General features: G+C 49.3%; 1 protein-coding gene across 2 annotated transcripts in view; it reads right to left on the reverse strand.

The window, feature by feature from the left end:
- Positions 1-377: 377 nt before the first annotated feature.
- Positions 378-24,035, reverse strand: part of Fgd5 (FYVE, RhoGEF and PH domain containing 5) — a 100,789-nt gene continuing 77,131 nt past the window's right edge. For both annotated transcript variants that reach the window (XM_036181203.1, XM_036181202.1), the window contains exons 9-21: positions 23,782-23,832; positions 23,178-23,236; positions 15,047-15,118; positions 14,021-14,089; positions 11,850-11,933; positions 10,568-10,647; positions 8,406-8,505; positions 7,978-8,115; positions 7,434-7,563; positions 6,369-6,502; positions 4,695-4,823; positions 1,910-2,064; positions 378-1,576 (exon numbers count right to left, since the gene is read on the reverse strand). In XM_036181203.1, the coding sequence (XP_036037096.1) occupies positions 1,540-1,576; positions 1,910-2,064; positions 4,695-4,823; positions 6,369-6,502; positions 7,434-7,563; positions 7,978-8,115; positions 8,406-8,505; positions 10,568-10,647; positions 11,850-11,933; positions 14,021-14,089; positions 15,047-15,118; positions 23,178-23,236; positions 23,782-23,832 (1,238 nt within the window). In that variant the 3' untranslated portion in view covers positions 378-1,539. The remainder of the gene's footprint in view (positions 1,577-1,909; positions 2,065-4,694; positions 4,824-6,368; positions 6,503-7,433; positions 7,564-7,977; positions 8,116-8,405; positions 8,506-10,567; positions 10,648-11,849; positions 11,934-14,020; positions 14,090-15,046; positions 15,119-23,177; positions 23,237-23,781; positions 23,833-24,035) is intronic.

Here is a 24,035-nt window from a genome sequence, read left to right on the forward strand (position 1 = left end):
TTTTATTTCTGGAATTTTCCATTTAATATTTTCAGTCCACAGTTAACCTCTGGCAATTGAAATCACAGAAAACGAAACTGTAGCAAAGGGGACTACTGTACTTGAGTCCTGCTCCACTCTGTAAAGGTTCATGGGTCTCAGCCCAGTGACACATGAGTGACTCTGGGAAGGATCCTAGGGTGGTGACATCCTCAGAAGTTAACAGGAACACCTCTGGTCCATCCGACTTGAATTATTAATTATGCACTGACTGCAAAAACATTTAAAAAGAACTGCAAACTAGAAAAAGAAATCCCTGAACATATTTAATGTAAATAAGTCTTTGAGATGGTACTTTTTACAAAAAAAAAAAAAAAAATCCTTTTTGTGGGGGAAAGACAATTAAAATTTTCAGGAAATGATGACAATTACTTTTATTTTTCAGTTTCAGTGAGAATGAGGAGGAATCCTGTCCCTCCTCCCTACATTGTGTAAAATCCATCCAGCATAAAGACCTGGCCAGCAAGAGGTGGCTCTGCCTCAGGCGCCCAGAGGAGGGTGGCACTCTTCGCCTTGGGTGTGCAAAGCATCTTCCAGCTCCGAGGTGGCTCAGCCCAGGTTGTGCAAAGTGTTCTCCAGCCACACGGTGCTTCTGCCCGGCTCAAGCCATCTCTCTGCCGAGACCACTTTCTGATGACCTCCCTTCTCTCTTCCTTCTTTACTGCTCTCAGAGAGTAAGCTGGCATGGGTGACACAGCTCAAGGACATGTGTCACGTGAGGACAAACTCCCATCAACAGCGTGGTCAGCGTGCACAGTGTGTCCACAGGAAGGCACACAGAGATGAAAGCAGATGTAGATCTTCCACCTTTAAGGGATCTGTGCTGTGGTAGTGGGCAGCCCTGGTGTGGTGCTGAGGATTCTGGGAGGAAGGGGATCACTTTCTTGCTAACCTGTGGTAGTTCAGGCAGCAGGATCTTAGGAAGGGAACATGCTCTTCTCCCTTCTAGCCTGGCAGGCCACAGCAAGGCTGCAGGAGTCAACTTTCCACAGCAAGTGAGTGCCTAGACCCATCTGCGGCCAACTCCCGTCCATCTCTCAGAAGACCCGGCACAGCCGGCTGCAGCTCTACATGATGGTGACGTGGTGCTTCGATGAGCCGCTGTTTTGTTCTGGCTGGTTCCCACATCAGCAGAGGCACCGTATGGACATTGCAGAAAGTGGAAAGTGGTCCCATTCGCCAGGAGTAAAACCAGGAGAAGCCAGTTTCTACTAAAAAGCCCATGTTGCTCAATGTCCTTTTCTCTTGGTTTCCATGTCTTCAAGGTACTACATTTTAACCCACTTCTAGATAAGGGTACAGTTTGTGATGGGGGCTGGGAAGCATGGAGGCAAAAAGAGGTCCATAAATATCCCTCAGGGTTCCACCTGTGAGGGCAAAGGTCAAGCCCCCATGCAGAACCCACACGTGCATCCAGATGAGCTAAAACCAGGAATAGCTTCTGGAAGGGTTCACACATTAACGTAAGAGTTTGTTGTGAGTCTATGCACCTAGTGACTGCTATAACACGCTGGCATCTTCCATGGCCTCCATCCACCTGTGAAACAAGACAGCACTGGGTATCTATGTGACTAGACTAGAGCCCTGCTAGCCTAAAGCCAAGGATTGTGCCTTGTTTGTATCTGTTTCCCAGACACATGTCCTGTATTTATAAAACAGCCTGGGACAGTGTAAAAGCTGACTGAACCAATGCCCGCCCATATAAAGGAATCATGAAAATCTAGGTCTCATGGCCCAGAACATGAAGTCCTGCAGTTATGCTAGAGCCCCCCCACTACCCCCCCCCATCCCTGCTCCAGGGGCCTGAGTAGAACAACGCAGGGCAACACTACATTTCTCTGTAAGACAGAAGACTAGCCATTGCTGGTACCTCTGAGCAGAACTGCTGTCCTCTGCTTTGAAGCTATAAAACAGGGTTTTCTTGTGGTAAAGGTGAAAGACAGGTCCTGCTTCATTGCTGCCTGCCTCCTTTTCCGGGGCAATAGTAAAACCCAGCAGAGGGATGCTCTCCATGGCCACTTTGTCCTGCAGGGGACAGGAGGAAAACCTGATCTTAAAGCCACACCCATAACCCTCCATCCCCCTAGGCTCAGGGAACATCCTAAAAGGATGGGGAGAGGAAGAATGGAAGAGCTGAAAGATGGGGAGGAACGTTGTGAAACACTCTTCCTGGACATGGCATGGCCACATCATAAACTCCCTACAGTATGGTCTCCTGTACAGGGTCCAGCCAACAAAGCAGCAGCCAACAGGTGGCACTAATTGGATTCAATGTGTCACACACACACACACACACACACACACACACACACACACACAGAGAGAGAGACAAGAAGGTGGGAGGGGGCATGCTGAGGACTGCTGTGGAACAATCTTTGTACACTGTAAACATGTATTACTTTCATTGGTTAATAAAGAGCTGACTGGCCTATAGCTGGACAGGAAGGGATTGGGCTGGAGAGCCAGACTAGGAAGGAACTGGGAAGAAGAGGGGCAAGCCAGATACAGAGGAAGCAGGATGCATAGAAAACTAGGTAACAAGCCAGGAGCCACGTGGTAGAACTTAGATAAGAAATATGGGTTAATTTAAGTAATAAGAGCTAGCTAAGAACAAGCCTAAGCTATTGGCCGAGCATTTATAATATTAAATCTCTGTGTGGTTATTTGGGAGTGGGCTGATGGGACAGAAAACTCTACCTGCAGAGGGGCATTGGGAGAGTGGGGAGTGGATAAGATTAAGATACATTGTATAAAAATGTGAAATTGTCAAATAATAAATAAAAGATTCAAAAAACCCACACCTGCATCAGGCCCTAATATTGATCCTTGCCTCGAGTGGAAGAGCATCTCTGGATTGGGCAGGCTCTGATCACCCTTGCTTCCTGCCAGGACCAATCCAGGAAAGGAAAGGGACTTGACAGGTTCTGACAACAAACTAGGGCTAGACACATTCAATGCCATTATCTTTTGAATGCTCTACCACAGAGAAAGCAGTCCCCCAAGATCACACAGTGAGCATGGAGGAAGAGCCAGGATTTGAACTCACAGCCTTCCAGCATTCTTCCTACAGACTGGAGTAGTCACTGACTTAGTGTCTCAGAGTTTGTTCTGGTAATGCGTTTGGTGCCATGAGCACTCATGAGATGGGCCCAGAGAACACACAGGACACTGGAAATACAGTGCTCAGTGGAAAACCCAAGGTTTTTAATGTATGAAGAAAGTAGATTTTTATAGGGATGAAAAGTGCATGTTTATAAATAGTGAAGACACCATAATAAAACATACCCAAGGGAGTTAAATCCAGCCCAGCAGAAGGCCAGCAGCACAAAGACAAAGAGGGCAAACCACGCACCTGCCACGGAGAAAGCACCTGACAGACCTCCATCCTCTGCTCAGACACAAAGTCTCACCAGGCTGGAATTCTCCTAACCTTACAGATTACAAAATGCTCTGCCACTGTCCTGGCTTTTTTTTTTTTTTTTTTTTTTGCCTTGAGACAAAACCTTCACTGGCCTGGGATTCATGGTAATTCCCCTGCCTCAGCTTTCTGAGTGCCAGGATCCATTGGCAGGCACCATTGTGCTTGGCTCAGTAACACTCCTTCTTAGGATGTGGCTGTTTTGAGCTGTGCTTCAACTTTCAATTTGGAAAGATGAGCCCCTCTACCCCACTGTAGACACATGAACAAAGGTCTGTCTGCCTGCTCCTCTGCTGGTCTGGTGTCTGAGGATGCGACACACAGTGATCACCACAGCTGCAGGTCTGTGGACAGGGAGGCAGGTCACCTGAGAAGGTCCAGCCCTAGGCTAATGAGCATGGCCTCCACCAATGGTCAGGACACATTTAAGTCTGTAAAGGGAGTTTATGGAAGCCCCAAGGTGGTAGGACCTGGAGATGGAAACCACCTTATTGTCTGGCCCATTCAGCCTCTGCCAGCAAGATCACACCACCGCAGCCCACATCTGTCCACCCTGGGAGCAGGCTAGGCTTAAGTCTCTTGTTTGTTTGTATTTTATTTTTGAGGTAGGAGCTCATATTGTCCAAGCTGACTTTGAATTCACTATGTAGCTGAGGATGACCGTGAACTTCTGTACCTCCTGCCTGTCCTGCCTCGGTGCTAGAATTATAGGCTTGCACTGCCACACCTAGGCTATGTAGTGCTGGGTACTAAGCCCCAGGCTTTCTACACGCTGAACAAGCATTCTAACAGCCGGGCTGCCGCCCAAGCCCTTGCTTGTATTTTAGATACTAAAACCAATATGTCCTATAAAAGTAGCAACGTGCTTTTATTTAGAAACCTCATTGGAACCCCCAGTTATTTTAGTAAAAGCAACGAACAGGCACAAAGGGAACAGTTTTCTCTGAGCTGCTGCATGCTGTCCCAAGTAACCAAAATGGAGAACAGAAGCAAGGTTTCTCTTGTGACCTTGTCCTGGCAGCTGAGCCTGTGATATTTAAGTACTCTGTGAGTGCTCACAGCCACACTCCAACAGAAAGACTTGATTACCACCAGAAGAGGGCCCAGTATCCAGAACTCAGGCTTGCAGATACATGGAGACCCTAGCCGGCTGTCCCTCCACCCTCACCCCTACTAGTCACACTCATACTTAACACAGGCTATTTCCCTGAGAAAATAGCCGCAGAAAGGATGCTACCTCACTGGCCAGGTAGGTGTAGAGCACTTTGCCCTTGATGACTAGCCAGAGTTTCTTCCAGCGCCGCTTGCCACTCTTACAGCGGCTCAAGTAGCCGCTGATGGCCGAGCCCTCTCCTGATGCCGCCACCTAGTGGGGAGACAAAGCAGGTAAACTGACAAAACGGCAGGGCAAACCATCCCTTGAGGAGTTTGAAAGCTGATCAGAACTCTGGGCTCCTGTGGTTAGCAAAGCTACTTCAGGGTCTAAGAAGCAGATGTAAAAGTCTAAAGCCACCTCCAGGAGGGCTGCCCCTACTGGAATCCTACACCCTCCCAGGGCACAAGATGGATTTGTCCACCTTCAGCTTAGAAGATCGTCACACTTAAGGGATCTTGTACCTATTACCTAACAGGTATGGGGGGCAGTCTCCTGCTTGGGGGAGTAGATGCAGCCCTACTGTGTCATCTGCTGCCAGTGTTTAGGTGACATTCTGCAGCACAGGCTCTGACAGTGGCTAACACTGAATGGGGCTCTGGCACACTGAGCATGTATGAGACCCTGGGTTCCACCACCAGCACCAGAAAGCAAAGACAACAGAAGAGACCTCCAGTTTGGCTTGGAGGGTTGCAATCCAGAGTCTCCATCAGGCTCCAGCAGTAACTGTGGATATCCCCAGGCAATTCCCTGACCTCCTATTACCTTACTACTAAAAAGCATGAGATATCCTGATAGGTACGGTGCCTGACTTACAGTGAGGGAACTGGAAAGCAACATGGTCAAGTTTAGGGACAGTCTCTTTACCACTAAGCTATGTCCCCGCCATATTTCCAAGATCTTTAGTTTGCAAATGGAGTAAGTTAGTGGCTAAAACAGCATTCATTCACAAATATTCACTCCCTAACATACTGGTTCTCAACCTGTGGGCTGTGACTCCTTTGTGTGTGTGTGTGGGGGGCAGGGGGTTGCATATCAGATATTCTGCATATCAGATATTTATATTATGATTCATAACAGTAGCAAAATTACAGTTATGAAGTAGCAACACAATAATTGTATGGTTGGGGGTCACCACAACATGAGAAACTGTATTAAAGGGTCAGAGCATTGGGAAGGTTGAGAACCACTACCCTAACACATCTTCATACCCACTGCTTGCTTGATGATGAATATTAATGGGGACTTCAATGCAGCTGGTCATGCCTCTTGAGAAGGCTCTACTCATGGGTACACGCTGCTTGGGGTTCCTACCTGCAGGATAGACCTGTGTTTAGCCAGTTTTGAGGTTTCTTGCAGAATTTCATAGTCTCAGGGAAGCTCAAACCTGTGCTATCTGTTTCCCCCTGCCTAGGAACACAGGGCTCACAAATACTGACATGGGACAATTAACCATGAGTGCAACTCGCCAGTGACCTGAGCAGACCCTATGGGCACTAATTCTAAGCTACAAGGTAGGAGAAAAAGAAAGACAAAGAGGAACAAAAAGATGCTTCTCAAGCACCTCTGCAGCCCCGGAGGTTTTCTGAAGACAGGATTATTCTTAGAGATGGCATCACCTAATCTCAATATTGGGTTCTTTCCTGGAAGGAGTTCTCCTTGTCCAGAAAAGTCTGGCCAGGCTGGGCACAGGAGGACCTGAGCCTGCCTCCAGAGGACAAGACCCTCCCAAGCTACTGTCTCCCATGTGTGTTTTACCTCCGCCAAGGCTGAAGGGACTTTCTTCTGCTTCTTGAAAGTTGAAGGGCTAATGCTGTGGAAGACGGAGGAGAAGGTGCTGCCCGTGGAGAAGCGGGATGAGGACAGTGGGAAGCTCATGCTGACTGGACGCTCTGCAGAGGGAAGAAGCCAGGGGAAGGGTCTCTGGAATGCTAGCTCAGGGCCCTCCGAGGCTCATGAGGGTAGGAGTGGGAGCCAATGGGACCAGGATGGCTGGCATGTTCCTTTCTGCTGATGCTGTATGTAGGCTCTGGGGTATGGGAGCCACTTTCCCAGAATACTGGACAACTGTCCTGGATCCACTGGCAGGATGATGTTCTCCCTGGACACATTAGTATGGCCTCAGGAAGGCTCATGATACACCTGCTGTCCCTCCTTCCTGATAATTCTGGGCACAGCTTATTTCTTAAGTACCAAGTCTCAAGGGTCAATTCAACTTCTAAGGGGCTCTCTGTCCTTCTCTGATTCATGAGTCCCTCCTAGCAGCCTCATAAACATGCCAAAAGATTTCAAAGATGCATGCCCATGGAATACTCCCAGGAGTCCCACAGGAAGCTGGCGAGATGGCTCAGCAGTTAAGAGTACATACTGCTCTTGCAGTGGACCTGAGTTTGGTTCCTAGCACCCATACCAGGTGGCTCACAGATGCCTGTAACTCCAGCTCCAGGGGATCTGATGCCTTCTTCTGGCCTCTTTGGGCACCTGTATTCATGTGCACATATTCATATACAAACATACATAATTAAAAATAAATATTTTTTAAAAAGTTCCACAGAACATAGGCCCATGGAATACCCCAGAAAGGTCATCCATGGTGGACAGTTGCAGCAGCCCTGCCTTCTCTGTGGCTTCACAGGGACACAGCAGCTATTAGGTTCCCATGGAGCCCAGGTTTTGAGCCTTGGTTTCCCCAGGGGCTGCCTTTATGCAGAACCTTCTCTCCCTTCTTCAGGAGAAAGGAGGTTCGGGATACCATAGAGGTGTCGTGAGAACTTGGGGAGAAGCCATCAGGCCTGGAAGAAGTCAAGGGCCTTGTAGAGTTACCTCTCATGGGGCCTGGGACAGGCCCATTCCTCAGCTTCAGCTCCCGGAAGCAGCCATCACAGACCTTGGCCATCCGGTTCTTGAGGCACTTCAGTGGGTACTTGTTTCGAGAACAGTTCCGGCACACAATCTGAGGCCATGTTAAGATCACACATGTAAGCTGTGAGTCACTCTCTCAGCATGTGCTCTCAACCTGTTAACCAACTCCTGGGAGTCCCAGGTTCCCAGCTGCTCTGGGCCACGTGGACCCCTGCTTTTTCAGGCTGGGCCGCAGACTGTCTCCGAGCAAGTGCCCTTACCCATGAAGTGACACTCTCTCCTCCAACAACCATAATGGTGAGCTCCGGGGTTCTTAACCTGGTGTGGTGGTGGCAGAAGAGGCCTGGGATTGGCCATGATTGGTGGAGCTCAGTGAAATGGACAGGAGGAAGCTCTACTTCTCAGGGTGGCCTTGAACTCTCGTCTTGTTCTGGCTCCCCAAGCCCCATGAGCAAGGACATGTCCTCCCCTTCCCAATCACACCCTCGCCCAGTCTGCCACTCACCTTGCCACAGGCGTGGCAGTGGTGGCGCCTCACGGTGAGCGAGAAGTCGCATCCACAGTTCATGCACATCATGGCATGTGTGACAGGTACCAGCGTGGGGAGCCTCTCCCCGAGGCTGATCCCCAGCCTCTCCCGGATCTGCAGCAGCCAGCAACCACAGTCAGGAGGGAGCCGGGGGAACGGCTGGGGAAGTGAGGCCCCCTTTCTCCCTAACTGTGAATAAAGTCTCCTGCATGCCTTGGTCTGCTCACCAGACGGCAAGGCATGGTCCTTGGTTGAACTGTGGTGCCGTGCTCTGATTAGAGCATGGTATAGCGGATAGGATGTGGGCATTGCCAAGGCCCCTAGGACAGGATACACCTGTCATCCTGCTGTAAGTAGCCTTCAGCAGGACCCACCCAAGGAACCCTGGGGTGGCCCTCACTCACCTCCACACTGTGGTGGAAGGCAGCCAGAGCCTGGGTCTTGTAGTCCTCTGGGAGGGCTCTGCTCAGACAGTAATACCACTCGTCTCTCTCAGCACAGGAGCTGTAGGCACAGGCTGGGTGAGCCACAGTGCCATGGCTCTGCCTGGCACCCTCACTCTCTTGCTGTGAGTCCTTGCTAAGTAGCCTCTGGGCCTGAGTCTTGCTCAATGTCCAAGTCCTTCTCTCCGCAGAGAGCTAAGTACCACCCAGGAGGAAGCTGGGTGGAAATTTTCAGTGCCCACTAGGTGTCACTCTCATCCTGTACAGGAGCCTCCCACGGGTCTGGAAAAGCCCAGGCAGGGAGAAGGGACCACTTAGGCCTGCTGTTCAGAGGGCAAATACAGCCAGGGTCGCACTGCTTAAAGGGGACATATAACCCTCCTCCAGTGTATGGGGTCTGGGATATCAGGAAAGCACACCTATCAATGGCAGCTGGTACTCCAGGCCACAAGCCAGACAGACAGCAGCACCCAAGTCAGGAGGAAACAAGTCAGCGTGGTCTGGCATCACTCTGCCACTGCTGGGCACATGGAAACTATACCCTGAGCCCTGAAGCTCTGATTGCATCAAGCAGAGACAAGAGGCCATGGAGCCACTCCAGGAAGCACTTCTTCCAGGAAGTCTCCCCTCCCTGTTGTGGGACCTCCTTTGTCCCTTCTATCCTATAGAGGCTCTCACTAGACCCCAAATTGCCTGGCACCTTGGCCTTGCATTCCCCAACTCCTAGACTGGCAGAAGCAGATTTTGTTTATCCAACAACTAGCTCATGGTGTTTGAATTACAGCATCCTCCTACACACTGAAACCCTCCCCCAAAGACAGAATGGACAGTGATGGGCGTTCATGCATCACCTTCCTCTTGCCCTGTTGAGAGGAAAGTGCCAAAGCTGACAACACAGCCCACTGAACAATCGCCACATCTGAGTCACCTGAGAATCTCATATGGAGCCAATCATCTATACCATTTTTTGATGAGATATGTTCACAGGGCATCCAGTCCTCTGGGCATAGGAACCAGCATTTATGTTATTTATGTTTGGTTTTGTTTGATTAAGAACCGAGTCTGTCAGGCAGGTGCTCTACCACTGAGCTAAGCCCCAACCCTCAGGATTTTTTTCTTTGGTTATTGTTCTCTATGTGTGTGTGTGTTGTGTGTGTGTGTATGCACACATAGCTATGAATGCAAACATGTGCACACAAGTGTGGATGTCAGAGGTCAACATCATGTATCTTCCTCAATCATTCTTCACCTTATCTTTATTTTTGAAAATAATTGCTGGAGCTGAGGACCGAACCCAAGGCTTTGCGCTTGCTCGGCAAGCGCTCTACCACTGAGCTAAATCCCCAACCGAAAAGATTTTATTTTTCTGTGTGTTTTGCCTGCATGTATCCAGATGAAGCATTCATATGCAGTGCCCAGGGCGACCAGAAGAGTGGTGCACTGTAACCGGAATTACAGATGGTTGTGAGCTGCCATAGGGACTGTGGGAACTGAACCCAGGTCGTCCAGAGGAGCAGCAAGTGCTTTTTGACCTCTGAGCCATCTCTGTAGCTCTCTATCTTTTGAGATGGGGTCTCTCACTAAACCTGAAGCTTGTTTATTCTAATACACTGGCCTGCCTGTGAGATTCTCCTATCTCGGCCCGCCCAGGGCAGGGATTACCAACATGCACTACCACACCTGGCTGTTCACACAGGTTCTGGCAATCAAACTCAGGTCCTCATGTTTGTGTGGCAATCACTTTACCCTCTGACCTGTCTCTGCTGCCCCTGCTTTTGGCTTTTTGAGACAGGGTCAGTCTCTTCCCTCCTCAGCCTTTTGAGTGCTGGAATTATCACCCACACTGAGTCCTTTGTGTCTCAAGAAAAGGTCTTGCTATATTACTCAGGCTGGCCTTGAACTTGTGATCCTCCTGCCTCTGTCACTGCCTCAGAGCTAGGTATTTTCTTTAAATTATATTCTACAAAGATATGCAACCACATAGCACTCAAGGAACACTGAGAACCGGGAGGGAAAGAGCCCTTTCCAAAATGACAACAGGATAAAAATGACGCCATCCCCTGCCTCTGCCCCCCGACATCCCCACCCTCAACACTCTGCCCTGATGCCCTCACACCCCATACCTTGCAGACAGCGTCAGGCAGGACTCGGGAGTTTCAATCTTCAGAGCATAGGGCACTTTGTCCATCACAGGGCGGCTGACCTGTCAGGAAAACCACCGGCTTCTACTTCAGGTGTGTGGGGCAGCGGGTTACCACAGTCAGCTTTGTCCACTGGTAGTGGGTGGGCAGGGTTCTGACTGGCAGGGATGCTTCCATTACCTGCCACTCTGCTGTCTCTCCTAAGCATCTCCTTCTCAGACACCATCCTCAGATGGCATCAAAATTAACTTTCCAAAACGTTCTCTGTCCCAAGGATTCCCCAAAGTGCCCACACATCCTCATGTTTGAGACCAAGATAAACCATGCTAGTCCACACATTACACATACAACAGCTGAGAGGTGTCCAGTGATGGATGGAGAACACACACACACACACACACACACACAGAGAGAGAGAGAGAGAGAGAGAGAGAGAGAGAGAGAGAGAGAGAGAGAGAGAGAGAGAGAGACAGAGACAGAGAGAGACAGAGAGAGAGAGAGACAGACAGACAGACAGAGACAGAGAGAGACAGAGAGATAGAGACAGACACAGAGATAGAAAGAAAGAGATACACAGAGAAACAGAAATATAGAGATATACATACAGAGAGACAGAGGGAGCTTGAACATATGAGGGAGCAAATGTGCATGCCTAGAAAAGGAAGAAAAAGCTGACCAAGCCTCCACGTGGAAATCTTGACCACAATGCTAAGTGAAGCCTGCCAGCTCCAAGAAGACAAATGCTGTTGGATTCTATCTAAATGAGGTCACTCAATCAGTCAAATCCATAGCAATAGAACAAATGGTGGGTACCAGGGGCTGGGAGCAGGGATGGGAGTCAGTGTTTAATGGACAGTTTCTGTGTGGGAAGACAGGAAGGTTCTAGAGCTGGGTGGGTTCAGCACTAGTTCATGCCACTGAGCTCTGCCCTTACAGTGGTGTATATCTTACCACATTTAACAATATAATCCAAACCTGTTGGTTTGCTCCCTCCAAGTAGTTTCTGCATTTATTGTTCTCCTGGTGGGGTGACCCTTCCCTATCCATGCACCATTCAGCCTGAGAGTATATCATTGGTCTCTAGTTGTATTAGGGCAACCCTGGACTTAAACTTGTTGCAGTCCCCACTGAATACTGTATCTTGGGGCCTTGGTCCTCAGTGGAAGGGAGCAAGGTTAGCTCCATCTCTGCAGCATCTCCCTTGTGATGACCTTCCCACCGCTACTGGTCCTACCCCCCAGGGTACCTGGCTTTAGAGATCTACCTTCATGCTGGCCACTGGCAGTGAGCTCTTCAGACGGTACTTCCCATCCTTCTGGGGGTGTGTGTAGAGGAGCGTGTCGTTCATCTGCAGAGAAGGTACCCAGTCACACCAGTCCTAGCCTTGAAGACTGCAGCAAGCTCTAAACACAGCAGGCCCCTGGGCTCTTTCTGGGGTGAAGGCACCTGGCAGTCCTCAGCCAAGGAGCAAAGCCATACTGTGAACCCATCACCACAGTTCTACTTTTACGGGGGCACTCAAGAGGACTTGGCACATTTGCCAATGCTCTGGTACCAAGGGTTAGAGCAGCTTTATGTATAACAGCCCTTAAGGTGGAACAAACCAAATATCTTTGACAGGTGATGGATAACGAACCCACGGTTCAGTCAGGCTGTGGAATATCACACAGCAACCCAAAGGAGTAGGCTGCCAGACTCTAGCCACATGGCCAAATCACAGACATGCTGGGGTGGGGGGCACCAGACATGTGAGCACATGCCCACTGCCTTTATGTGAAGGGCCAACCCAAAGTGACAGCAATCAGGCTAGTGGGTACCTGAAGTCACCTGAGAGTGGGGAAGACTGGTTGCCAGTATTAGCACAGTTTTCTGGAAGTGTTGTAAATGTTCTCAATCCTGATCCGCGTGGTAATTATACAATGGTATATACTAGTCAACAAACTTCAACATGTAAGTTAAGATGGGCGCATATAACTCTATAAACAAATAGTTAAGAAAGGAAGTGGGGCTGGTAAAGTGGCCCACGCCTTTAACAGCAGCACTCAAGAGACAGAGGCAGGTGAACCTCTGTGAACTGGAAGCCTGCCTGGTCTTTATGGCAAGTTCCAAACCAGCCACAGCTACATAGTGAGACTATGTCTTTAAAAAGAAAGAAAAGAAATTAAGTAGGGGCCAGTGAGATGGCTCAGTTTAACCCCAGGAACCCACGACCTCCCTTGCTTCAGGGTTTAATGCAGGCAGCCTGCTCAGGAAATGTACAAGGCCCTTGGTGCATCATCTAGCCAATCCTTGGGCACAGCTGCTGGGGCTTCCATGGCCTGCCTATCTGCCACTGTCTATTTCCAAGACCCTCTACTTCATCTCATGATTCTTGGCTGTCAGTCCTTGTGTTTCCCTCCTATTGCATGTGAAGGCTGAGAGCAAGGTTGTACATGATCTTTGTGTCCCATGTCCCAGCGCCGAGGTGTTGTTTGGCGAATACTAGAAGCCTAGAACTCTAAGCTGTACCACCATCATGCTACATAAGAATCTGACAGTCACAGGATAACAGTGAGTGGCACAGGAGTGAGGAGACAGAGATACCTAGCAAACAGCAGGCCTACAGTTGGGCTCTCTGGGGTCCCCTAATGGCCTCTGTGTTGAAGGCGTGGTCCACAGGATGGCACTGTTGGGAGGAATGGAACCTTTAGGGGTGGGGCCTAGTGAGAGGAAGTTAGGTCATTGGGGCATGACCTTAAGGAGACTGTGGGAACCCAGCCCCTTCCCCTTCCTGCCTTGCTTCCTAGCCATGAGGTGAGCCATGGCTCTGCCTTGTTGTGCTACTTGGCCACAGGCCCAAAGCTTTGGGGCCACCCCATCAAAGGCTGGTACCTCCAGGACTGAGAGGTACATCCTGCCTTTCCTCTTTAAAGCCTGACTGTCTCAGATACTTGTTCTAGTGATGGTCAACCCTGAAGGGTGCAGTGTTTTGGGGTCCTAGATCAGGGCAAAGAGCTACTTGTAGCATGAGAGCCTGAGGTTGCCATCACTACCCCAAAGGTCTTGGATACTCCCTAATATTCAAAGTGTGGCTGTGTGTCCTCAGACAGGGCATGTGTGTTCACCTGCACAGAGAGGTGGAGCAGAGCCATAATCTGGGCCTTGACCACCAACCTGCTGGGAGACCTAGACAAGTTGGTGTCTCACACACCACAGAGAGTGCCTGTGTGGCTAGTTACATACAGTACTGTAAGGAAGGCCTGGTTTGAGCTGATTAAGGTAGGCTTGTGGGCTATTTGCCTCAACAGCAGCACCAACCATTCAAATAACACATAAGCAATGGGGTTTTTCTTTTCTTTGGTTTGAAGGTTTAGTTATACATCCTGAAGACTGTCCCAGTTCCTCTGCTGGCCCTGGAAAGTCAACAGCGGGGCCTGGCTTATGTCCAGCACTTACCAGGAACAGGTGCCGGGGGTGTCGGCTTTTCCCTCTCACTCTCATCAGTGTTCCCTCCTTCAGGAACTCCTGCAGGGGGAGAAGCCAACCTCAGAAGTCAGGAAAGCCTGGGGAGGCTCTGTACAGGAAGCAGTCACCATAGCTGCCAGGGCACCCAGGAACAGCTTCTGGAGACTCTGGGCTCAGGAACCCAAGCTGGGTAGCCCGACCTTCTAGAGTGTTCTCATGCTGCACCAAGCTCAACACTGCTCTGACCACCAGGTATGTGTCCCAACTATGTATCTCTCCCTAAACGGCATCACAAAGGGTCCATTCAGAACATGGCCTTTGAAGGTTTGCTGGACGTCTGGACCTATGAATAGTAACTTCTACCCCATCTTTCTGAAGGACACACACAGACTTAGTAAGGACTGCAGGGCACAGAATCTCGGTCAGCACTGCATGAGAGTTCACAGCATCCTAGACTAGCACCATTCTGCCTATGTGGCTTGATCCCTCATTCCAACTGGCAATGATCACACGTCTGGCTATTTTCTGAGCTGACTTGTATGTTTTCCATCTGGAAGCTAAAAAGTAAATCAATCAATCTCTCTCCCACCCCTCCCTTTCTGGGCATAGAACCCAGGACCTTGCAGATACTAAGCATGTGCTCCACTCCCAAGTATCACCCAGCCCTGTTTTGTTAAGAATGCTATTTTTAAATTGCTTTCTTGGGGTTTGCCTTTGAGAGCTGCTCTGATCTCTGCCTTCCTGGTGACTTGGAACTAAAACCCCTTGGTACATTTTTTCCTCACTGGAGAGCTACCCAGGGCAGCTATGGTGAGCAGAATGAACCGGCACTGTTTCTTTAACTGCCCTGAGAGGGCATCATGCAAGGAGGGGTGCAGACAAGCTCTAGGGTGGTGCACCATGTGCCCCACCCCTCCTAAACAGCACCTGCAGCCAGACCCGTCTGGGGCCAGCCCAGCTGAACAATGGGCTTATCAGAGTCAAGCTGGGCCTTGTCCTTGCCCAGGCAGCACTCACCCTTCCTGGCTGGAGGAGGTCCCCTTGGCCCCGCACACTATACTCGATGTGGACCAGTTTCTGCAGGTTTTCCTGTGGGCAGGAACAGGAGATGGTCACCCCTCCACTCCCCTCCCCCCAGGCACTGTGTTATCCTCTGTTAAGGGGACATTGCTTCCACTTCAGAGGGGGAAAAAAACCCAGAGCTCAGAAAAGCCCAGCCCAAATCCAAGCTCCCACAAAGGGCAGGCAGCATGGGGTTCTCAGCCTGAGATTTCCCAGAAATGAAAGATGAAGGGACGGTCACACCTTTGGCCACATCAGGAGGAAGAGGAGGCTGGCAGATGGAAGTAATGAGAATGTAGGACCAGTGAGAGAAATTGCTCAGTGGGTGAAGGCACTTGCTGCCACACCTGATGACCTGAGTTCAATCTCTTAGGACCCACTTGGTGGAAAAAGAGAACTGACTGACTCCGCAAGTTGTTTGTTTTCTGACCTTCAAATGTATGAACACAATACATGTAAAGAGATTATTTTTAAAGAGCAAAGAAGTTAGCCGGGTGGTGGTGCACGCCTTTAATCCCAGCACTTGGGAGTCAGAGGCAGGCGGATCTCTGTGAGTTCGAGGCCAGCCTGGACTACAGAATGAGTTCCAGGAAAGGCGCAAAGCTACACAGAGAAGCCCTGTCTCAAAAAACAAAACAAGACAAAAAAAAAAGAGCAAGGAAGTTGGAATGTTCTTGAATTTGTGAAGGTCAAGTGTGGGCTGGCAGTACACTTCAGGGTAATGAAGCTACGGACACTGTGGATAGGACCCAGATGTCTGTCAGAACTGAGGGCACACAAGGGACAGAGTCCTGTGAGATGCCAGTAAGCAGGCCGCATATAAGGTTTCAGCACTGGGGGTGGGGGGAAGCCCACCAGCCCCTTGGGCAAAGACTACATGCTCTGAGAAGAGGGATCTTTGCTGTGCCCTAATACCACACAGAAGCAGACTACCCCAGAGGATGGGCAAAGACCTGTCCAAGCCAGCCTCAGGCTCAAGGTAGAATGGGGCTGCCACAGAGCACTAGGCAACCAGACATGGCCTTCCTCAGAGAAGGCACACATGGGGAGAGGGCCTTCCTACCTGCAGAAGTGTCTGGAAACCAGGAATGGAGCAGAATGTGAGAGGCAACTCAGCCCTTAGAGCCTGCAGACTCATGAGACTTGGAGGGAGGTCAGACTAGTGCAAAGACCCATCATAACATACGACTGAATCGACTGGCCACTCTCCCCACATCCCACCACACATAGCACAACCAAAACAAGACGCAAATGCTGTTCTCCATAGCCTCCACAGGGCTTATATTCACAGTGCTGAGTGTTCAACCAAAAGTCACAGAACACTATGGTTGCAGGGCATAAAGACACCAAGCTGGAACTGACATGAAAACTTCCTTCCAGACGGCTAGCTTTCATAGGCCTATGCAGGCTGCTGGGGGAGAAAAGCTATCCAAAGTACTACTCATTTACAAACGCTGCGTGCTGCAAACTGACCTTCCAGGCAAGATGTACCCACTGGTGCAATGGTGGCATGAAGGTTATGGGAGCAACCAGCCACTCTGGGATTGGATTTACACAGGAAGGAAGTCATGTCTGTCACTGTCACCTTCGTCAAAAGCCCATGGAGGTGATAGGCCCTAGGAAGGAATCACGACTGTTGCTTTGATAGATGGACATGTTGTCAAAGTGCATTCTAAATATTTATGTTTGTACATATAGATGGGTGCTGACCTCGGTCTTGATCAGAGAAGCTTCTCTCTGCAGTGGTCGGACTCCTAACTGTCAAAAGTGCTGAGTAGAAATGATGATTAAGTGTTGGGCCACAAGTAGAACATCTACATCCTCAGGCTCAGAGAACACCATGGTAGGAGGGACAGAAAGAATGTAAGGACAGGACGATGGAGAGAAGCGCCGTGAAATGTCATCTTCTAGACACAACATGGCCATTGCGTTTATGACAGCTATTGGTCCCCTGCCTAAGACCTGCCTAATAGCAAGCCAACAAGATCAGTCAACATTGCGTCAGGAAGAACTAATTGGATTCGGTGATTTAGAATAAAAAAAAAAAAAAAAAAAGGACACTAAGGGAGATATATACTGGGGGTGCTTGGAAGGATTGGAAAGGAGTTTGGGGTAGATATGATCAAAATACATTTTTATGTGCATGGAGTTATCAAATAACAAATAAAAGATATGCTATTTTTTTAAAAATAATGAGAACACACAACCAAAACCAAGTTGGGTTGGGGGGATGGGCTGGAAAGATGGCTCAGCAGAGGACACTGGCAGCTCTTCCAGAGGACCTGGGTTCGATTCCCAGCACCCACATGCCAGCTCACAACCACCTGTAACTCTAGCTCCAGGTGATCTGATGCCCTTTTCTGGCTTCCACAGGCTCCAGGTACCCATGTGGTACACAGACTTACATGTTTTGCTGGCAAAACACCCATTACATAGAATAATATAACATATAGAAAGTTTGAAAAAATACAAAACTGGGGAGACAACCCCAACTTATTTTTTTCAGAGACAGAGCAGTCAACACATTCTAGGTGATAGGCATCAGAGTTTGGAGCCAAGAACCAACGCAACTGCTCTGCTGCGGGCCTGGTGCAAAGGCAGATGACACGCACAAGCAGATGGAGAACTTCAGGGGGCTGCTGACTGCACAGAGGAGTTCAGGGAGATTAAAAACAAAACACACAACCCTCAGTACCAGCAACGAAGACTCTCTCCACAGGCTTAGCTGTGAACGAAACAGAGCTGGGGAAAAGAGGAGCCAGAGGGCATGAAGACAGATCACCAGAACACAGGGGGAAAGAGGAGGGGCTGGGGAGATGGCTCAGCACTTCAAGGGCTTGCCATGAATGCAAGCGTGACAAAAAGTTCAATCCCCCATACCCATGTAAAAGGCTGGGTGTGGCACCTATGATCCCATCTGAGACTGCAGAATACCCAGCCCTAACCGGGACGCTTGTATCACACCTGAGCCTCGCAAGGCTCAGGGATCGATGTGGAAGAAGAGGAGAGAAGACGGTAAGAGCCAGAGGCAGTGGCTGACTACAAGAACACTGTGTCTTCCAGACTCAGCAGGGCAGCTGTGCAGGTGAGCTCATAGCAGCTGTGACAACATGCACTTGCAAAAACCCAAGCCAGCATGGGGAGAAGGAAGGTGGGCATGAAGTCCGGCCCCTGACTGAGGAGCTATTGGCAGCTGACAGCTGCTGGTGGAGGGGGAGTCAGTTTTCTTGAAGGATATGATCCCTGGTATGTCCACCATGTTCCAGTGGAAAGCTACACACTTGAGAGTTTATGGATGGGCAGCAATAATTGGACCTCATTGGGGGGGGGGAGCACAAATTAGAGTGAGGAAGAGGGTATTGGCTCTGGGGGAGGAGGTTGAATATGATCAAAATGTATTATATGAAATCCTCAAAGAACTAACTAAAAAAGAAAAGAAGAAGGTGGAGAGAAGTTGAGGAAGAAACCAGTATGTACACATTTGTGAATGCGAATACATACACACACAAAAAGAGGGAAAGGAAAGTGTGTGTGTGTGTGTGTGTGTGTGTGTGTGTGTGTGTGTGTGTGAGAGAGAGAGAGAGAGAGAGAGAGAGAATTGGGGTGGGGGGGGGGTTGAGAATAGAGCATCCAGGAGACTTTTCCGAAATAAATGAATGACTAACAAAGCTCAGATCCAAGCAAGAAGCTCAGACTGATGGGCCCAGAACAGCCCATTCCCCTTACGTCTGTCAAACTTCCCAAACCAAATGACTGTTTATTTGTTTATTTGTTCATTTTGAGACATACTCTTGCCATATAGCTCAGGCTGGCCTTGAACTTGCAGCCATCCTCCTGTCTCAGCCTCTTGGCTTCTGGGATTATATGCATGAGCTGCCATGCCCAGCTAACAGAAGATACCACAGGCATTCAAAATGGAAAGACGCACAATACAGAGGGTAAATATAAACACCATAACAACATTCTTAGCAGACTGCGTGCATCAGAAGACAGTGGTGTGCCATCTTCAAGTGACCGAGATAGAAAAAATTTAACCAAATCAGCTTTTAATACCCAGGAAAAATATTTTTCAAAAGTGAAGGTAAACTGCACAATTAACTACAAAGGAGACGGATGGTGGGAAGCAGGTTCTCTCTCATGGAGCGAAGAATTTTGATAAGCAAGGTGAGGGGTTAGAACCATCCAGGTGGTAATAATTTGACAGGCTGATTAGGTATGGGAATATCCACCCATGTGTCTATACACAGGTCAGTAGACACATGTCTTTTTCTTCACTCTGTCAATCAGGAGCACCTAACAGAAATGAGAACACAGTAGCTTGGTGTCTGGGCGAGTGCTCTACCCCTGAGCTCTCTCTCACCCAGGGAAACTTGGAGAGATGGTCTATTATTTTTGTAGAAAAGAATGAATGCACCAACAACAAACTACCTACACACTCAAAGGGAGAAGCACAGGTCAGCTGAAAGAGCACCCTAGAACAATTCTTGCAATAGGAATTCTTCCATTCTTAACATTGCGGGTTTAAAATTGATTTAATTTGGCTCTTCTCTATTTTGAGAAATAAATAAATCAGTGTGGGTTAAAATAAATGTCCACGAATTGGTACTGACATAAATGATTGGTCTGTTTTATGTATGTGGTTGGGCTGTACCCATCACTGTGAGGGAAGACACACATCTACAAATAAGATTCTGGAACATTTAGGAGGCCATCAGCTTAAAGGAAGAGGGAAAGAGTCTCTCTGTAACACTTCAGTGTGGGCTGTGCACAGTGGCTTTCTTTCAAAGACTGCAGAAAAAGCGGGGACACATGATCTCAGTCAGGGGACCAGGGTCACATCATGAAATGACAAGATGGAATCCCCCCTTTGTGATCTCCTTCCCCTGCACCCACAAATCGGAAAACCTCAGATTCCAACAGTGGGTGCCCTGCAGTATACCTGACCATGCTCCCTCAAGACCTCCACAGTCTTCAAAGTCAGGGAACATCTGAGAAACTGGATCCAAGGGGAGCTTTCAAAGATGTAATGACCAAAATGATGGATCCTGGAGCGGGACATGGGGCCTGTGAGAACATTGGGTAATAATGCCATTTGCAACAGGCTCTTAACACAACCAGGGCTCCACATTAATAGAAGACATTAACAACAGGGAAACAGTAGAACCCATAGGAACTCTTCATATTATCTTCTTAAAATTTTCTGTAATTTAAAAAATTGTTCTAAGAATAAATTATGCTCAGAAAGCAGCATGGTGGGCTCCAGGGGTTGGATGAGGGGTGGTGTTCAAGGGGACAGAGTTTCAGTTGGAAAGATGAAGACATTCTGGAGATGGGCTTTGTGACAGCCCCACAGTTTAAATATGGGCTAAGGGCTGGGGGAAGTGGTATATTCCTTTAATCCAACCACATGGGAGGCAGAGGCAGGCAGAGCTCTGTCTCAGAACAAAACACAACAGCAGCAGTAATAACAACTGGCTAAGGCTATGAATGGACTTCTGCAAAGACAACATACAAATGGCCGACAGGTGTATGCAAAGGGCTCAACATCACCCGCTCATTATTGGGAAATACAAACCAGACCCATGAGGTACCACCCCCCTCACAGGAGAGAGCAGTGTTGAAGAAGAGGGGAAAGACTCAAGTGTTAGTGAAGGAGAACAGAGACCCCTGGGGGGTGCCAGTGACTTCAGCCTCATGGCAATTAAGTACAGAGTTTCTTCAAACCACTAAACCTACTGTATGATTCAACGACCCTGCTAGATCCATCTAAAGGAATCAGTACGGACCTATCACACAGACATCCACACTCACTCTGCTGGTTTCTGCAGCACTGCTCTCAACAGCAGAGAAATGGAAGCTCACATACACACAAGAGAGTATGATTCAGCCCGAGGAAGAACAAAATCCTGCCATTTAAACAAGAAAAGGAATTGGAGATCGTTATGCTAAGTGAAATAAGCCCGTCACAGAGAGACAAACACCTCCTGCTCTCCAGTGGGGACTGTAGGGAAAGCTGTCTCATGGGATGGTTATGAGACCAGGGAGTGGGAATGGGGAGGGTGTTGCTCACCGGGAACTGAGTCACAGTTGGACAGGGGCAGGCAGCTCTGCTGAGCTACTATATCATGTAGTGACCGTGGGGACACTGGTACCCTGTGCACAAGACACCTACAAGGATGGAACACTGCACCATGAGGAAGTGCCAAGTGCAAGAAGATAGGCATGTGCAGCCTGATTTAGATACTACACAGTGTGCATGGGAGCAACCTCGAATGGTAACCCTTAACAGGTGCTGCATTCATGAGTTCAAATCCAGCCATCTCATCCATGTCAGAGTGAACAGTGGCAGCCATGTGACCAAAGCCTCAATTCTACACCAACGCTGCCCCCTCCAGGAAGCCTCCCTGTCCTCATAGTCTGTAAGTATTTCCAAACACTGAAAGTGACATACAAGCAATGACACTTTCCAAACAGGGTAGTGGTACCATCAGGCATATTAATGCTAATATCAATAAGACCACCATGGATGCTAGATGAAAATGAATGGACAGGGCTGGTCTAGAGCCTGAAGGCTCCTTCAAGCAGGAGGTGACGAGGCCTGGTCTGATGGCGGCAGAGCTTCACTCTAGCCTTAGGCACACACAGCCTCTGAGCTCAGCTCTGGGTTCTCTAACTGTGTCACAAGCAGAGCCTCTGGTCATACCTGCAAGCATGGGGGGGGGGGTCTCGCCTGAAGCAGCTTGCCTGTGCCTCCCACCACAGCATCCACCTCACCTTGACTCAGGTGTAGCTGCCCCAACCCTCCTATGGGTACTGTGCATGGAACCTCACCTTTCCCTGGGAAGGGGAGGAGACACATTCATGTCAACTTAGAGGCAGGACTTCCTGAAGCAGGATGTGGAGAACAGCACCAGCTTCTACAGTGACAGGGTCCTGGCCCCAAAGCATCTCTATCATTCAGCTGCATTAACATCCTCACAGTGGGAGATAAGAGGACCAGATGACTGTGATGGTTGTGATTCTCCTGGAAATAGCCCCAGGCACTGACCTTTGTTTTCAAGCCTGTTGCCTTCAGCTTCCACCTCCACTGCCCACCCTAGGCAGCTCTAGCCTCTGTTCCCAGATCTAGTCCTACCAGCTACACAGGGTGACAAAACACAGTTGATGCATCCTGGATCCCTCATCCCCAGCCTCTGCCCTGGCCCTTCCTTCCCTGTCTTCTCATCAACATGTACATGCTTGCAGGACCCTCCACAGCAGGTCCTATTATTAGAAGTGATGCTACCTCCTCTAACCCTAGCTTCAGGACACTCCATCCTCTGAACACTCAGCCCCTCCTCTCTCATTAACCATTAACTATGGTTATTTGCATCCATGGTCACTGTTCTGAAGAGCTCAAGGCCTGACTTTTAGGTAATGTCCCCAGATGCCATTTCCTATTCTGTGTGGGTTCTCTGTGCATCTGCTATAGCAGAGCTGCTGAGCACTGCCTTGGCACACACACCACTATCATCCCCTTCTATGCCAGTGAAAGACATGACTAATGGATTGCTGAATTTTCCCATTAGGCTAAGACTCAGCCTCTGGCTCATTTTCAACACACAGCTCTAGTGTGGTAACAGCCTGGTGAATACGTGGGTACAGATGACCATAAAAACAGGTAGAGCTGGGATGTGGAAGAGAGACTGACATCCTCAGCAGAAACCAGAAAACACCCAACCACTGTCCAAAAAACAGGATACACGACATCACAACCAGATGGACACCTAGAGCTCAGGCATCCAGCAGACCAGTGATTCTGACTTTGGAGACATGAGGTGTTCCTAGGAGTGAAGCATGTCAGTTACTGAGACTGTGGGAAGTGGCACTGTTTATCAAGTCTGTGCAAGTCTATAACTGCTCACAGTTCAAATGGAACCAGAGGCCCACAGAGGAACACACAGGTCATACAGCAAATGTCAGGCCAGAACCCAAGGCCCTTTGCAGAGCCCCAAGAGATGAACAGTGAGGTGGCACAAGGCAGATGAGCAGGATGAAGCAGGTCCTGGAATCTCTACTCTAGAGAAGGAGCCATGGCTGGACTTACCCCTTGCTCCATACTTTCATTGGCACGGTCTGTCACTTTAGAGATGAGAGTCAGAGCACCTGGGGAACAAAGGACAGATGGCAGCTTTATGAGGTCTCGTCCAGCTTCCACAGCCTTACCTCTTCTTTGTGTGCCTTCTCTGTCTCACCTGTGACAGGCCACGAAGGTGGAGTGGCACCAGTTTTTCCCACTATAGCATCAGGTCATGAGCCTAACCCCAGCTCTTCCATGACGTCCTCAGTTTCCCTGGCTGCTGACTATATTACAGTGGGTCCACTCTGGTAGGGGCTGAGGCACCAGCCCAGGAGGGAGCATGGTGTGGCTAAGGAGCCCATGCATATCTTAAAGCACTCTTCTTAGATCCCCCAGCTCCGCAACTTTCTCTTCCTCTACTGGACAGATTCCTCAGGCTCTCACAGCTAAGGACAGTAGAGGTCATCTCAAGAGACTTGAGTAGTCTTGGTAGACCCAGAGGTGTCATATGTAGAATACACCCAGTTGGGCCTGCTCCATGTCTGCACGGGACACTGGTGTGGACTTGAGGGTTAGTGGGTAGGAGACAAACCAGGGGGTGTAGCTTCTTCCAGGGTCTCTCCAGACTTACTCTGGGTGTTGTCATACTCCGCTGAGTCCGGGCACAGGTTGTTTAAATAGTCTGGAGGGAGAGGGGGAGACAACAGTCGGTTCTACCAGTAAGGTGGCCTCCTGTCTTCCACAGTGACCTCCCCTCTCTAGAGAGGGAAGAGATCCACAAGAATGGAGGGTCCATATTCTCACCACATCAGCCCACCCTGAGATGAGGACCCTCTTAGTGGCCTGGCCACCACTACCAGTCACTCACTCATTCAACCCTATCTA

The sequence above is a fragment of the Onychomys torridus genome, chromosome 3 (genome assembly GCF_903995425.1).
Source record: "Onychomys torridus chromosome 3, mOncTor1.1, whole genome shotgun sequence".
Taxonomy (NCBI): domain Eukaryota; kingdom Metazoa; phylum Chordata; class Mammalia; order Rodentia; family Cricetidae; genus Onychomys; species Onychomys torridus.